We start from the raw sequence: 14625 nt of genomic DNA, 5'->3' as shown, positions 1-14625 counted from the left end.
AGAAGAACCAGGATGGGAAAGGGGCTCTGGTTTCATCTCCCCTGACTCCAGTCTTCCTAGGGAAAGTTGGTTCCACTTGAGTTGGAGGGATTGGGGCTAAACAACCAGGCTGAAGCCCTTTATTTTTTAATTGAAGTACAGTTGATGTACATTATATAAGTTACAGGTGTACAGTATAGTAATTCACAATTTTTAAAGGTTATACTCCATTTATAGTTACTATAAAATATTGGCTATAGGGCTTCCCTGGTGGCGCAGTGGTTGAGAGTCTGCCTGCCGATGCACGGACGCGGATTCGTACCCCAGTCCGGGAGGATCCCACGTGCCGCGGAGCGGCTGGGCCCGTGAGCCATGGCCGCTGAGCCTGCGCATCCGGAGCCTGTGCTCCGCAGCGGGAGAGGCCACAACAGTGAGAGGCCCGCGTACCGCAAAATAATAATAATAATATTGGCTATGTTCCCTGTGCTCTTTTTGTGTGTGTTTTTTTTTTTTTTTCTGGCCATACCATGCAGCAGGTGGGATCTTAGTTCCCCGACCAGGGATCAAACCCGTGCCCCCTGCATTGGGAGCGTGAAGTCTTAACTACTGGACCACCAGGGAAGTCCCTCCTTGGTTTGTACAGTATATCCTTGTAGCTTATTTTATATATAGTAGTTTGTACCTCTTAATCCCCTACCCCTATATTACCCCTCCCCCACCTTCCATATCCCATCTGATAACCACCAGTTTGTTCTCTGTATCTATGAGTCAGTTTCTTTTTTGTTATATTCACTAGTTTGTTATATTTTTTAGATTCCACATATAAATGATATCATACAGGCTTCTGCCATCTTTCCAGCCCTCTGTCAGACAGGCGTGGAGACGCTTCTAGAAGTAACATCATGATGGCTGCCCAATGAGAACCCTAAGTTCAGTTCAAACTTGTATTGGTTGGTGATGGTGGTACTGGAAAAACTACATTTGTGAAACGTCATCTGGTGAATTTGAGAAGTATGTAGCTACCTTGGGTGTCGAGGTCCATCACCTTGTGTTCCATACCAACAGAGGACCTATTAAGTTCAACGTATGGGATACAGCTGGTCAGGAGAAATTTGGTGGACTGAGAGATGGCTATTATATACAAGCTCAGTGTGCCATTTGATGTAACATCGAGAGTTACTTACAAGAACGTGCCTAACTGGCATAGAGATCTTGTACAAGTGTGTGAGAACATCCCCATCGTGTTGTGTGGCAACAAAGTGGGTATTAAGGACAGAAAGGTTAAGGCACAGTCAATTGTCTTCCACCGAAAGAAGAATCTTCAGTACTATGACACTTCTGCCAAAAGTAACTACAACTTTGAAAAGCCCTTCCTCTGGCTTGCTAGAAAACTGATGGGACACCCTAACTTGGAGTTCATCTCCATGCCTGCTCTCGCCCCGCCAGAGGTGGTCATGGACTCAGCGTTGGCAGCGCAGTACAGGCGGGATCTAGAGGTTCCTCAGACAACTGCCCTCCCAGATGAAGAGAAAGTGAAGCTGGACTCCAGCGTCAGAAATCTAGTTTTATAGGCAACTGTCCTGTGATGTCAGTGGTGCAGCGTGTTTGCCACTTTACTATATAGCTAAGCAGAACATGTGCTTAATCTTTGGGATGCTGAAGGAGATGAATGGGCTTCGGAGTGAATGTGGCAGTTAAAAAAAAATGCCTTCAGTTTTTGGACCTGCTTATTTAGGTGTTTTGGAACACAGTTGTTTCCTCCTTGAGTTTCAAATATAAGACTGCTACAGTCACATCACACACACACACACAAAGTGATATCATACAGTATTTTTCTCTGTCTGACTTATTTCACTTAGCATAATACCCTCCAAGTCTATCCATTTTGTTGCAAAGGACAAATTTTCGTTCTTTTTTATGGCTGAATAGTATTCCATTGTATATATATTTATATATATATATATACATATATGTAGTATACATATAGTATAAGTAGTATTCCATTATATGTATATAATGGAATATTATTCAGCAGATGAATGAATTAAGATTAACAGATGAGTGGATAATATATATACCACATCTTAATCCATTCATCTGTTGATGGACATTTAGGTTGTTTCCATATCATTTTCCATATCAATTGTAAACAATGCTACTATGAACATTGGAGTGCATGTATCTTTTAGAATGAGTGTTTTTGGTTTTTTCAGATATATATCCAGGAGTGGTATTTCTGGGTCATATAATAGTTCTATTTTTAGTTTTTTGAGAAACCTCCATACTGTTTCCACAGTGGCTGCACCAATTTATATTCCCACCAACAGTGTATGAGGGTTCCCTTTCTTTTTGGGAAAAACATATTTATTTATTTATTTAGGCTGTGCTGGGCCTCAGTTGCAGCATGCGGGATATTTAGTTGCAGCGTGCGAACTCTTAGTTGCAGCATGCACGTGGGATCTAGTTCCCTGACCAGGGATTGAACCCGGCCCGCCCCCTGCATTGGGAGCTCGGAGTCTTAGCCACTGGACCACCAGTCCCAAGGGTTCCCTTTTCTCCACATCCTCACCAATGTTTGTTACTTGTGTTATTTTTGATGATAGCCATTCTGACAGGTATGAGGTGATAGCTCATTGTGGTTTTGATTTGCATTTCCCTGATGATTAGTGATGTTGAGCATCTTTTCACGTGCTGCTTGGCCATCTGCATGTTCTCTTTGGAGAAATGTCTATCCAAGTCTTCTGACCATTTTTTAATCGGGTTGTTTATTTTTTTGATGTTGAGTTTTATGAGCTGTTTATATATGTTGGGTATTAACTCCTTATCAGTCATATCATTTGCAAATATTTTCTCCCATTCAGTAGGTGTCTTTTCGTTTTGTCAGTGGTTTCCTTTGCTGTGCAAAAGCTTTTAAGTTTAATTAGATCCCATTTGCTCATTTTTGTTTTATTTCCTTTGCTTTAGGAGACTGATCCAAAAAAAAATATTACTACTATTTATGTCAAAGAGTGTTCTGCCTGTATTCCTCTAGGAGTTTTACTGTCTCTGGACTTTTTTTTTTTTTTGACTGTGTTGGGTCTTCGTTGCTTCGTTGCTTTGTTGCTGGGCTTTCTCTAGTTGTGGCGAGTGGGGGCTACTCTTCATTGCGGTGCTCAGGCTTCTCATTGCAGTGGCTTCTCTTATTGCGGAGCATGGGCTCTAGGTGCGTGGGCTTCAGTAGTTGTGGCATGTGGGCTCAGTAGTTGTGGCTCGAGGGCTTAGCTGCTCTGCGGCATGTGGGATCTTCCCGGACCAGGGCTTGAACCCATGTCCCCTGCATTGGCAGGTGGATTGTTAGCCACTGTGCCACCAGGGAAGTCCATGGTCTCTGGTCTTACATTTAGGTCTTTAATCCATTTTTAGTTTATTTTTGTATATAGTGTTAGAGAGTGTTCTAATTTCATTAGTTTACATGTAGTTGTCCAGTTTTCCCAGCACCATTTATTGAAGAGACTATCTTTTCTCCATTGTATATTCTTGCCTCCTTTGTCATAGATTAATTGACAAAAAGTGCATGAGTTTATTTCTGGGCTCTCTATTCTGTTCCATTGATCTATGTGTCTGTTTTTGTGCCAGTACCATAGTGTTCTGATTACTGTAGTATAGTCTGAAAGTCAGGTGGGACGTGATTCCTCCAGCTCTGTTCTTCTTTCTCAAGATTGTTTTGCCTACTTAGGGTCCATACAAAATTTAAGATTATTTGTTCTAGTTCTGTGAAAAATATCCTTGCTATTTTGATAAGGATTGCATTGAATCTGTAGATGGCCTCAGGTAGTATAGCCATTTTAACAATATTAATTCTTCCAGTCCAAGAACACAGTATATCTTTCTATCTGTTTGTGCTGTCTCCAATTTCTTTCATCAGTGTCTTATAGTTTTCCAAGTACAGGTCTTTTCCCTCCTTAGGTATGCTTTTTCCTAGGTATCTTATTCTTTTTGATGCGATGGTAAATAGGATTGTTCCCTTAGATTCTCTTTCTGTTAGTTCATTGTTAGTCTATAGAAATGCAACAGATTTCTGTATATTAATTTTGTATCCTGCAGCTTTACCAAATTCATTGATGAATGAATTGATGAATTCGGTAAAGTTGCAGGTGAAGGAGGCTCCCCACCTGACTTTCTCCTTCCTTTGCACTGCCAGCATTCCCAGGTGCACAACTCAGTGTCCCCACCTCAGGACAGGCTCCCTCCTCCCAATGAGGAGGCCAGTACCTGCACAGACCCTCCTGTGGGGGACCAAGGGCGTCTCTGGCCTCTGGGGTCTCTGTTCAGGGTGGAGTAGTCCCTCCTCTCCCCTTCCCACCCCACCCAATTCTACCCCACCCATGCTTCCCCAAGCCTGGGGTGGCCACACCCAGGCTTTTAGACAAACAAAATCAAGGGGAAAGAGTTAGCAAGAAGGAGGGAGCTCATTACTAGGAATTAAGGAGGAGATATGCCCTTGGGTAAGATGAGCGGGACTGGTCACTCAGACTCTCTTAAGTACATGACATGTTCATTTAGAAGTACACATAGAAAGACCCAGACACAAAGAGTCAGGCAGGGACAGAGACACAGAAAGAGACAGAGGCATGGTCAGCCAGGGGCACAGACCCAGAGCCATACCAGACAGACTGAGAGAAAGATAGGTACACCCAGCAGCACTGAGAGATGCAAAGCTGCGTGTGCGCACACACAAGCAGGCACACAAGGAAACGGAAACCCAGCTCAGGTTTCAGGGAGGTGGATTTCAATGCCAGCAAGTCAGAGCTTTAAGGAACCATGAGCTCCTCCAAAGATGGCTGTGGAGAGGACTAGCTCAGGAAGAAGGGACAGAGATGAGACGTGGGATCTTGTTCTCTCTCAAGTCCACCTTGGCAAACGGATTAAGTTACTTTTCTGAAAGAGATGAAGAGGTTTATTTCTAGAACTTGCTATCAGACAGAACTGCTGGTAGGAGGCATATCTTAGAAGGGCGTAGGGGAGGTGGGAAGCTTCGCTCCTGCCCCCAGGGGTCATGCTGCTACTTGGCTTCTGTCACTGGGCGGCCAGGCCTTCCTCTTCCTCACTCGGTCTGACCTTCCATCCAGCGTGTTCCCTAGGCTGCATGCTCCTCTGCTCTCTACACCCGTGGTGGCCCCCTCTTGTGTCTCCCTCCTATTCCTCCCAAAACCCTCCTCAAGTTAGAGCACGGCAAGCCATCACCCTGTTCTCCCTCCCCCCTCTCAGGAACTTCAGATTCGTGGAAGGAATCTGAGGCGGAAGAGGATATTAAATTCAATGACCTTTAAAAAACAGCCTTCAGATCTCTCCACCAACCACCATCCCCCCTCCCCTGTTCTGCAGGAAAAAATCATTTTTTTGACATTTATTGACTATTATCTTCCATTACCTCCTCCTCTCAATGTCTCCCAATTCACAGATGAGGAAACTGAGGTTCAGGGAAAGAAAATGACCACCCCAGTATCACACAGCTAGAGAGAGGCCAAGCTGGGCTTGGAATCCAGGTCTGACTACTTGTTCACCACTGGGCCAGAAGCCCTCCCACCACCCCCTGGTCAGGGTCAACTGCAGGAGTTGAGAGTAAGAGAAGACAAAGGGCATGGGGCATGCTGGGGAGGATAGCAGAGTGAGGGTACCCAAAGCGGGACAGGTGTGGCTGCAGTGAAACTCTGAAGCACACATTCTCCTCCCTTGGTTTGCCCTTTCTCCCCCCAGGGCCTGAGAAGGGGACACTCCCTCTGGCTCAGACATTCCAGACACGCCTCCTGGGAGCTGGGGACGAGTGGGTGGAGACCTGAGATGGAACTGCCTTCCCCCAGCCCCACCTGCCCAGAGTCCAGGCTGTGCGACCCACCCACTCTGGGCCATGGTCTCCTTATCTGTGAAGTGGCTGGGGAGCAAGAGTTGGCTCATCCTCTAAAAACCACAGTTCTCCTCCAGACCCAGGCATCCCAACGTGGTTAACTCTGCAGGAGAGCTTGGGTTGGGGCCGCCTTCCCTTTTTATTCCCAGTGAAAGTTGAGGAGGATTCGGTAAGGAAGGAGCAGGAGGTGGGAAAGGGCATGTGATCTCCCAGCAGAGCTTCCCAGGCTTCAGTCAGGGCACCAGAGTTAGTCCAATCCCAGATCCCAGCCTTACAGGACACAGGGGTGCCTCAGACTGAAGAACTGAAGCACAGGAGGCACGAATGAATGCAGCTGTGGTCTCTGGGTTCAGACAACTGACTGTAGAGATGGTGAAAGAATGGGTAAGGCAGGGATGACTTCCTGGAGGAGGTGATGGAGAAGATCAGGAGGATTTTAGTGAGTGGGCAGTGAGGTCGGAAGGCACAGGAGCACACAAAGTAGTCTGGGGTGGATGGAGCATCGTGAGGGAAGGTGTAGGGACCAGGGCCAGGTCCTGGAGGGCCTGACTGCAGGATGGAGGGGTTTGAATTGTCGCTGGGTAGCGGTAGAAAGAGGCCCACTTTCAGCGGGGGTTTTCAGAAAGATCCCTCTGGTTGCTGTGTGGACTGACTGGGGCAAACTGGAGTCAGAGAGGCTGCTCAGGGGGCTGTGGCCAAGGTCTAGTTGAAGGTGATAGAGCCCAAACAGCTGCGAGGTGTAGAAGGCAATAACAGGTTCCCGGTCTGATGGGTCTCTTCCAACAACAGGGAGCTCACTATTTCTTGGGTAGCAGTCCTCTCCTTTGGGCAGCTCTGCCTGGGAGAAAGTTCTTCCCTAAGCCAGGCTTCAGCCTGCCTTCCTGGGGTAGTAGGTGGGTGCAGGGGTTGGGAAGATGTGATTCATTGTACTGGGGGATCCCAGGAAGATGGAAACTTGGGGGAGAGTGTGGGACTCTGAGTTCAAGCTGAGCTGAAGGAGCTCTCTGACCTGTCTGTGTGACTGACCCCTGCCCCTAGGGCAGGTTTGAGTATTACCCTGAGGGTGCCCTGGCTATCTGTGGCCAAACTCACCGAAGCTCTTTAGCTGGTGCCATGAAAACAGCAGAGCGAGCAGAGAGATATTTACACAATTGGCATATATTTTATTATTTTTTTATAAAAGGCAAAAGAGTACATGAGTTGAGGATTAAAGGAGTGAAGGAAAAAAAAAAAAGGAATGAAGAGCCTATTAGAGTCTCCCAACCCCATCCCTAAAACTGTAATATTTTTATATATACACACACACACACACAAATATATATATATATATATATATATATATATATATATATATATATATATACACTTTTTTTTCCTTTTTTTAAAGAGCAAACGTGAAACTTATGACCTGGACTTCACCCCACCCACCTCATGCCTCCATCGTGACAGAAACACATCACTCCGCTCTTACTTATGCATGAATAGCTAGAGCTCCTCATCTGGGCTGTGGTCCCCTCCTCCTAGCCCTACTCATATTCCCACCCTACCTCCCCCAAAGCCTATAGAAGCCCCCTATGTAGAAAAAACAGCAGACACACACATACTAAGAAACACATGTACCTGGACCCTCCTCCACACGGAGCCCCTGAAACATGCAGATCCCTGGTGCTTTCCTCACTCATAGACAGACACAACACCCTCCCTCCCTCTGGGCCTCCCCAACACGCCCACAGATAGAATCCTTTCCACTTGGTCCTTTGCCCTGAATATCTGGAAAACCACACACACGCACACGCACACATCTGCTGCCCATTCTCTCTCTTTGAGAGACAAAGGACTAGATTGGCCCTACTCCCTGTGCCACCAGCTTACAGGCAGTGGCCAGCGGTCCTATTGGATCCTATTTCCTTCAGGATGGAAAATCCTGAAGGGGGCTTTCTAGAGGGGCGGTGGTAGACAAGGAGCTTCTTAGCCTGGGAGGGGTGTCGTGAAGAGGGCTTCTAGGAAGCAGCCCCTGCACAGTCAAAGGATGCTCATGAGAGGGGTTGAGGGGGAGGCCCCTGCCCATTCACATCTGCCCCTTGTGCTTCACGTGGGACAGCTTCACATTCTCCTCATCGGTGGAGGGTGGAGGTGGTTCCAGGTGCCAGCCGATCATGAGCTGATACACGAGGACACCCGCGATGGAACCCAGAAGTGGGGAGATGATGGGCACCCACCACCAGTGGCGGCCGGTCCTGGGGGCAGACAGATGTGGTCAGGGACGCGTGGGGCAGGGCAGAGGGGAGACGGGCTGGCGTACGCTGGCGGGGACTGCACTCACGTGAAGACTTCCGGGCCCCAGCCGGCAATGGCTGTGAAAAGGCGAGGGCCGAAGTCCCGGGCGGGGTTGACGGCGTAGCCAGAGTTGAAGCCCATGGACGTGCCGATGACCAGGACCACCAGGCCCACAGTGAAGGCCTCCAGGCCAGGCGGGACAGGGTTATTGTAGGGGTCCACAATGGCCAGCACACACACGATGAGGGAGGCTGTGCCAATGAACTGGGGAGTGGGGAGAACAGGGTGAGAAGAGCCCCCGTCCACCTTCCGGCCCCTCCTTCCACCTTCCAGCCTCCCTCCACTCTCAGAGTCTTGGCATCTCCCGTGCTCTGCTCTCCAGAGCAGTGGTACTAAGACTTTTGCTGGTTAACTTTGCAGATTCCTAGGAATCTGCTCTAGACGAGGAGTCCTGTCCCCCAGCCAGCCCATGAGCAACCCAAGGCAGCCTGGTCCTCCTCCCCGAGTTCCCCTCACTCACCCCCAGCCCGTACCTGGTCGAAGAAGCCATTGACCATGTCCAAATGTCCAGAGGGGTAGGTGGCAAAGATGCCAGCTGTGCCGTTGGGGCCCGAAACTATAAGCTCGTTGTTGGCGAAGCCCCAGATTGCATCTGGTCACAGATTAGATATCAAGTGGGTGAGGGCAGAGGCCTGAGCCCCATCTCCCCTCTCAGGCTAGGCCCACCCTCCCAGGGGTCACAGGTGAGTGTGATCGCTGCTTTATTACCCTGGAGTCGGGGGTGGGAAGGTGGAGGGGTGGAGGGCCTGACTCCATTGTTGCCCGACTCATTTCTTTCCCCTCATGACCCCCACCTGGGGCCTGTGCGTGAATGAGTCATAAGCCCGGGGCCTGGGCAGGCCCCAGCCATCTGTCATCGAAAGGCCTGGTGCCAGCAGGTCCCAAGCAGAGGGAGGGGGTAGTGGAGGAAGGCAGGGTAGGAAGCCTCACCATAATACAGCCCAAAAACGATCCCGGCACCCAGGAAGGCTCCCAGAGTCTGAGCCATGGCGTAGATGGGCAGCTTGATCCAGGGCTCACGCGCCAGCAAGCACATAGCAAAGGTCACGGCAGGGTTCATGTGGGCCCCTGGGCAGAGGGGAGATGGAACCTATTAGCCCCTGCCTGCTACAGTGGGGAGGCCAGGATTCCCCCGCCCCATACTCCCCCTCTCTGGCCTGGTGAGCAGGGATGCAGAGAAGGGTTTCTTGTACAGAATGGTGTGTTGGACTATGTAACAGACCAACTCGACTAATCTCTGATTCCAAGGTCAGAGTCAAAATTTCCAAGTATCATGTTCCTTCACCACTCTTCTTTTCCAAGGACCCAAAGCTAAGCCCTGGCTATGCCCTGTTCTGAGATGACTTCCACTCCCACCCTATTCTCCAGCGGGACACCTTGTGGGAATGCTGTGGAGGGGTGATGGCTGAGGGTGGGGTAAGGCCTTACCAGAGACCTGGCCAGCGATAAGGATGCCTAGGGTGACGGCGAAGCCAAAGGCCAGGTTGATGGTGAGGAAACCACCGTGGGTGCCCCGGCTGAGCACGACCTGGGCCACAGAGCCACAGCCAAACAGCTGTGTCAGGAAACAGAACAAAGCAGGGAGAGTGAGGACCAGTGAGTCTCACTCCAGAGGGCAGGGATGAAGCCAACAACCTCCCCCTGCCTTCATGGGGAGGACGGGAGGGTGAGAAGCCCTTTCCTGGAATCGAACCCCTCCTCCTCCTGCTGCAGTTATAACCCGTAGAAGAAGCAGACATGGCCTCTTAGCCCCAATGTCCCAACTCTACTAATAACAGGGTCCTATGGAAGGGACTGGAAGCAAAGTTTGCAACCTTGAGCCCAGAAGATGGCTGAACCATCTCCACTGATTTTTCTTGACTCTCAGTAGGAGTGGGTGGAAGGGGACACTCTCACCTGAGCAGTTCCTCCTCCAGCCCTTCAGGCCTGGCCCATAGGGGTGGGAAGGCTCTCACTCATCCCCTACCTGCAATTGCCTCCCTCTCTGCCCCAAAGAAGAGCTGAGGGGGAGAGGGCACAAAGAAAGGGAGGAAGCCAGAAGTTCTCCTGAATCTGGGGTGTCAGAGCTCCTGCCTCTCCCTGCTCTCCCTCTCAGGATCTTCAGCCTCCTTGACCTGTTCCTGACCCAGAGCCTCCTCTCTCCACTTGCCCTGACCTCCCTGCCCTCAGAGGTCCAGGTTTCCCACTCAGATTTGGAGGTCCCAAAGACAGCGATCTGTCTAGTCTCACTAGCCATAGTCCAGGACCCCCAGAGCAGTGGAAGTGGGGAGACTAGTTCTAAGCTTTCTGCTGGAAATTGGGGGGGTGGTGCGTATTCAAGAGGACTAAAATCCCTGATGTCCTGCAAGTACAGAATGTGCTATTTGTCCGTTCCCCTTGTTCAAATGTAAAAATGTTTCTGTACTAGCTCCTCTGCAAAGAGCCATTGCCCTGAGCCCCCAAAGTGTCCCCCGAAGCTGCTCCAGCCCTGCCCCAGCTCTCCTCTCCCACCTCTCCATAACTAAAGTCTTTATGCCTATCCAGCAGAAATTTTCCAAAACCTGTGCTAAGGGCCCTCGTCACTTCTAAAGGGTCAGTGTCCTGCTGTGCTGGGTGGTTAAGCATTTTGATTATCATCCTTCACGAAGACCAAGAGATAGTGGGGAAGCCAGCAGACGTGATGCAGGGCAAAGGTGTGCAGGCAAGTGAGAGCAAAGGTCAGAGAGTGTAAGTATGTATGTGTGTTGGAACAGGCACGTGAGGGTCTGGGGCACCCTGCCCAGCTTGGCCGGCCCTGGCCTCAGCTCCTTGCCTGCCTGAGGCCCAAACCTGGCTCCATCCCAGGGGGCCTTGGAGGGAGAAGCTGTCAGAGCCAGTTCCACCACCTTGAGACTCTTCTTCCTCTTCCTCCGGGCTCACTCTCCCTCTCCTCACCTTACTAGGAGCCTCAGAGAAAGGGGCTTCCCTTGCCTGAAAGCCAGCCTTGCTTCTGCCACTGCAGGCTCTCGATCCCCAACCCACAGAGGTATGCAGGTAAGCCTTCACCGACCACTTGGGCGTCTCCCGGGCCTAGCCTCTCCTCTCCAGGCACTGACACAAAATGCCCCTCAGCCACCTGAGCCTGAACGCCTTCACAGACATAACACCCTCCTTCTGTGGTCAGGGAGAAGCCAAATGATCCTGGGGCTCAGCGGGAGGCCTGACTGCTCCTTTGGGGGAAGGCAAACTGAGACTAGGCAGGAGATAGGAAGACCCCTCTGTGAAGGGAAGACAACTTGCTCTGTCCTGGCTGCTCTCAAACAGGGGGCTGGACTAAAAATCAGACAGGGACGGGGGGACACACGGCTCGGGGGCAGGAGGAAAACAAGCGTCTGCCCCTATTCCCTTCTTGGCACTTGGCACTGGGAGAGAAGAGAGGCAGATGACTGGGAGGTCTACTAGTCTGCGGAGGGGGTATGGATAAAGTGCCCCACCTGGCTTCCCCCCTTCTTGTTCCTGGAAGCCAGAGGTGAGTCCAGCTTTCCTCTCCCTATAGAATCTGCTCCACCACCACCACCCATTTAGGGTGGGCCATCCAGCCCTACTTGCCCCTAGTTAATCTTGCTAGTTCACAGGGGGCCGCCTGGTCTATGTCACCTAGGGTTGGAAGTGGGACATGGAGTACCCCATCCCCTGCAACAGAGCAAATGAACCCAGACGTAACCCAGAGGGAAACAGGTGTAACCACAAGAGTGGCCGAAAATCTGAGAGTAACTGGGACAGGAAATGGAGCCCATAACTGGTGTGTCTGTCAGATCCAAAAGTGCAGAGTCACCCAGGAACAACCCAGACCCAAACTGGCATAACCAGGGCATAACTGGGACTGGGGAGTAACCCAGACAGGGAAGCATCCCCCTCAGAGAACCTGTACAGTAACTCAGGCCCCGGGAAGTAAGTCAGAGTGCTTCTGCATGGAAGCTGACAGCATCTGTCTGGGAGTTGCTCAGCACTAGGGGAGGAATTTTAGTGACACCACATCCTTTGTGCCTGGGGCACAGCTGCCTTCCACAGACTCCTGTCTTCAGGATCCTCCCTCCTTCCCGCTTGCTGTTTGCTGTGTAGCCCCCGCCCTCTGCCCCCACCTGTGGCAAACTGTCCTTATGGCAGGGCAACTTTTGGACTTTCTTCTGAGGCTTAATTATTCATTAGGGGCCAGGCATCCAAGACCCAAATAACCCAAGAGGGACCCATTTGCCACTGCCTCCACTGCCTCCCAGGGCTGGGACTCTAGGAACCTGGGGAGCTGTGGAAGCCAGAAAGGGCTGGAGGTCCCAGACTGCAGAGGTGACTGCTGTCCCCAGCCTGTGGGCTGGGTCACTGGTGAGAGGGTAAAGGATCAGAGCTGTCACTGGGGCATAACAGCTGTCATCCTGGCAAGAGTCGAAACTGTCAGTCACTGAGGGGGTTAACGCTATGGGCGAAGAGTGCTCCGGAAGGGGTCAAGTTGGGGGCGAGGGATCAGAGCTGGGAGAGAGGTCAAGGCTGTCTTAAAAAACACAGACCCTCCGGTGAACAGAGGGACTGGGGAGTGTGGGGCTGGAGAGAGGCTTCTCCCGCCACTCACCACGAGGATGAGGGTCCCCAGGCACTCAGCCAGCGCCTGGCGAAGCAGCTGGTAGCGGATGTGGAGCATCTCCCCGCAGCGGGACACCAGCTCCTTCTGTCGACCCATGGCTGGGGCAGGCGGCGGTGCTGTCGGGCGGGCGGGCGGGCGGGCGGCGGACGCAGCAGCAGCGGCCGTCAGCGCCGAGTGGCGCCTTTTATAGAAGCCAGAGGCAGCGCCCCGCCCGCCGGCACCGCCGCCTGCTGAGCCGGGTGCCGGTCTCAGGAGTGGGCGGCCACCCCGCACTGCTCGCCTAGGGAGGCTGGAGGGGACGCTGGGTTGGGGGGACGCTGATAAGGAAGGTAGGAGTGTGTGGTGTGAGGAGGCTTTAGGGCTGGTGTTGGCCCGGGGAGGAGGTGTGTGGGGGCTGAGACTAGACTGCGGGATTGTGGAGTCTGAGAGCCGATGGTGGGGTGTAGGCACGTGCAGGACGGGGGGCTCACGGGGGAAAAGGAGCCGCCAAAAACACCTCCTTGGGCCACTCTCAGTGAGCCTCGCTGCCATCCTCACCACGGTGGAGGGGAGAGGAGACATGTCAGAAAGGAAAGGAACTCTGCTTAATTCACTGTGGTGTCCTACGTGGGAGGGAAACCCAAAAGGGAGGGGATATATGTATAAGTATGGCTGATTCATTTTGCTGTGCAGTAGAAGCTAATACAGCATTGTAAAGCAGCTGTACTCCAGTAAAAATCAGCTAATACAAAAAGAATTTTTTTTTTTTTTTTTTTAAAGAGAGAAAGGAAAGGAACTAGCCCCAGCTCTACACGATGGCTGGACCTGGCGTGTCCTCAGTCAGGGGCCTGGAGGGAGGAGGCTGTGGGCCCCAAGGGAGAAGAGACCCTCTCAGAGTCCAGACCCAGGTGGACTCAGGAACACAGGTGCTGAGTTCCAGCCAGGCTACACCGGCCTTTGCTTCTTGCACAGTTAGTACATGTCACATGTTGCATGTCTTGACCTGCTCCGTTCTCAGCTGTGTCCACACATGACATCTGTCCTATGTGCCTGATCACACTTTCTGGGCATTTTTTTTTTTTTTTTTTTTTTTTTTTTTTTTTGGCGGTTCGTGGGCCTCTCACTGCTGTGGCCTCTCCCGCCGCGGAGCACAGGCTCCGGACGCGCAGGCCCAGCGGCCATGGCTCACGGGCCCAGCCGCTCCGCGGCATGTGGGATCCTCCCGGACCGGGGCACGAACCTGCGTCCCCTGCATCGGCAGGTGGACTCTCAACCACTGCGCCACCAGGGAAGCCCGCCTTTCTGGGCATTTTTCATGGCTTTGCTCATGCCTGTTGAACATGGCTGGGTTAACAGAGCTGTCACACGTGTACCTGCGTGCATCTTGCACATGGCTCCAGAGGCTGAGCTGCAGTTGTCCTGACATGCCATAGGCCACATGCTTGCCGGCAAGGTGAGTTCCAGCTGGTTTGTTTTTTGGTTTTTAATATTTATTTATTTGGCTGCACACTCAGATCTAGTTCCCTGACCAGGGATCAAACCCCGGTCCCCCTGCATTGGGAGGGCAGAGTCTTAACCCCTGGACCACCGGGGAAGTCCCGAGTTCCAGCTGCTTTTAACCCTCGCCTCTCCCACTCTGGCTGATCCCTGGCCAGGGGCAAGTCTGTCCCTTTAAGAGATTAAGCTGGCTGAACTGAGGGTGTGTCAGTCCCATCTCAGGGGAGGCATGGGGCAACCCTGTTCCCTATGCTGCATCTGATAATTGGGAAACGGAGGTCTGGTAGCCTGGGCCTTACTCCCACAGGACTGGGAGCAAATATGCCCTCACCCCAGTCTCTAAAGACAGCTTTGC

General features: G+C 51.6%; 2 protein-coding genes across 2 annotated transcripts; one reads left to right on the top strand and one right to left on the bottom strand.

Moving 5' to 3' along the window:
• Nucleotides 1–311: 311 nt before the first annotated feature.
• LOC101278175 (GTP-binding nuclear protein Ran-like) lies at nt 312–1684 on the top strand. The gene has a single exon (XM_033437794.2). It carries the CDS (start codon nt 1107–1109, stop codon nt 1548–1550), a length of 444 nt encoding a protein of 147 aa, XP_033293685.1. The 5' UTR covers nt 312–1106; the 3' UTR covers nt 1551–1684.
• A 5321-nt stretch (nt 1685–7005) lies between these two features.
• On the bottom strand, nt 7006–12948 carry AQP3 (aquaporin 3 (Gill blood group)). The gene is made up of 6 exons (XM_004275085.3): nt 12783–12948; nt 9629–9755; nt 9131–9268; nt 8674–8792; nt 8187–8404; nt 7006–8100 (listed from the first exon to the last, which is right to left on the bottom strand). The coding sequence occupies exons 1-6, from the start codon at nt 12888–12890 to the stop codon at nt 7932–7934; spliced, it is 879 nt and encodes a 292-aa protein (XP_004275133.1). The 5' UTR covers nt 12891–12948; the 3' UTR covers nt 7006–7931.
• Between the last annotated feature and the right edge of the window lie 1677 nt (nt 12949–14625).

This window comes from Orcinus orca, chromosome 6 (assembly GCF_937001465.1).
Source record: "Orcinus orca chromosome 6, mOrcOrc1.1, whole genome shotgun sequence".
Taxonomy (NCBI): domain Eukaryota; kingdom Metazoa; phylum Chordata; class Mammalia; order Artiodactyla; family Delphinidae; genus Orcinus; species Orcinus orca.
Note: the sequence above shows the minus strand (reverse complement) of the source record. Positions and strands in the feature narration are given on the sequence as shown.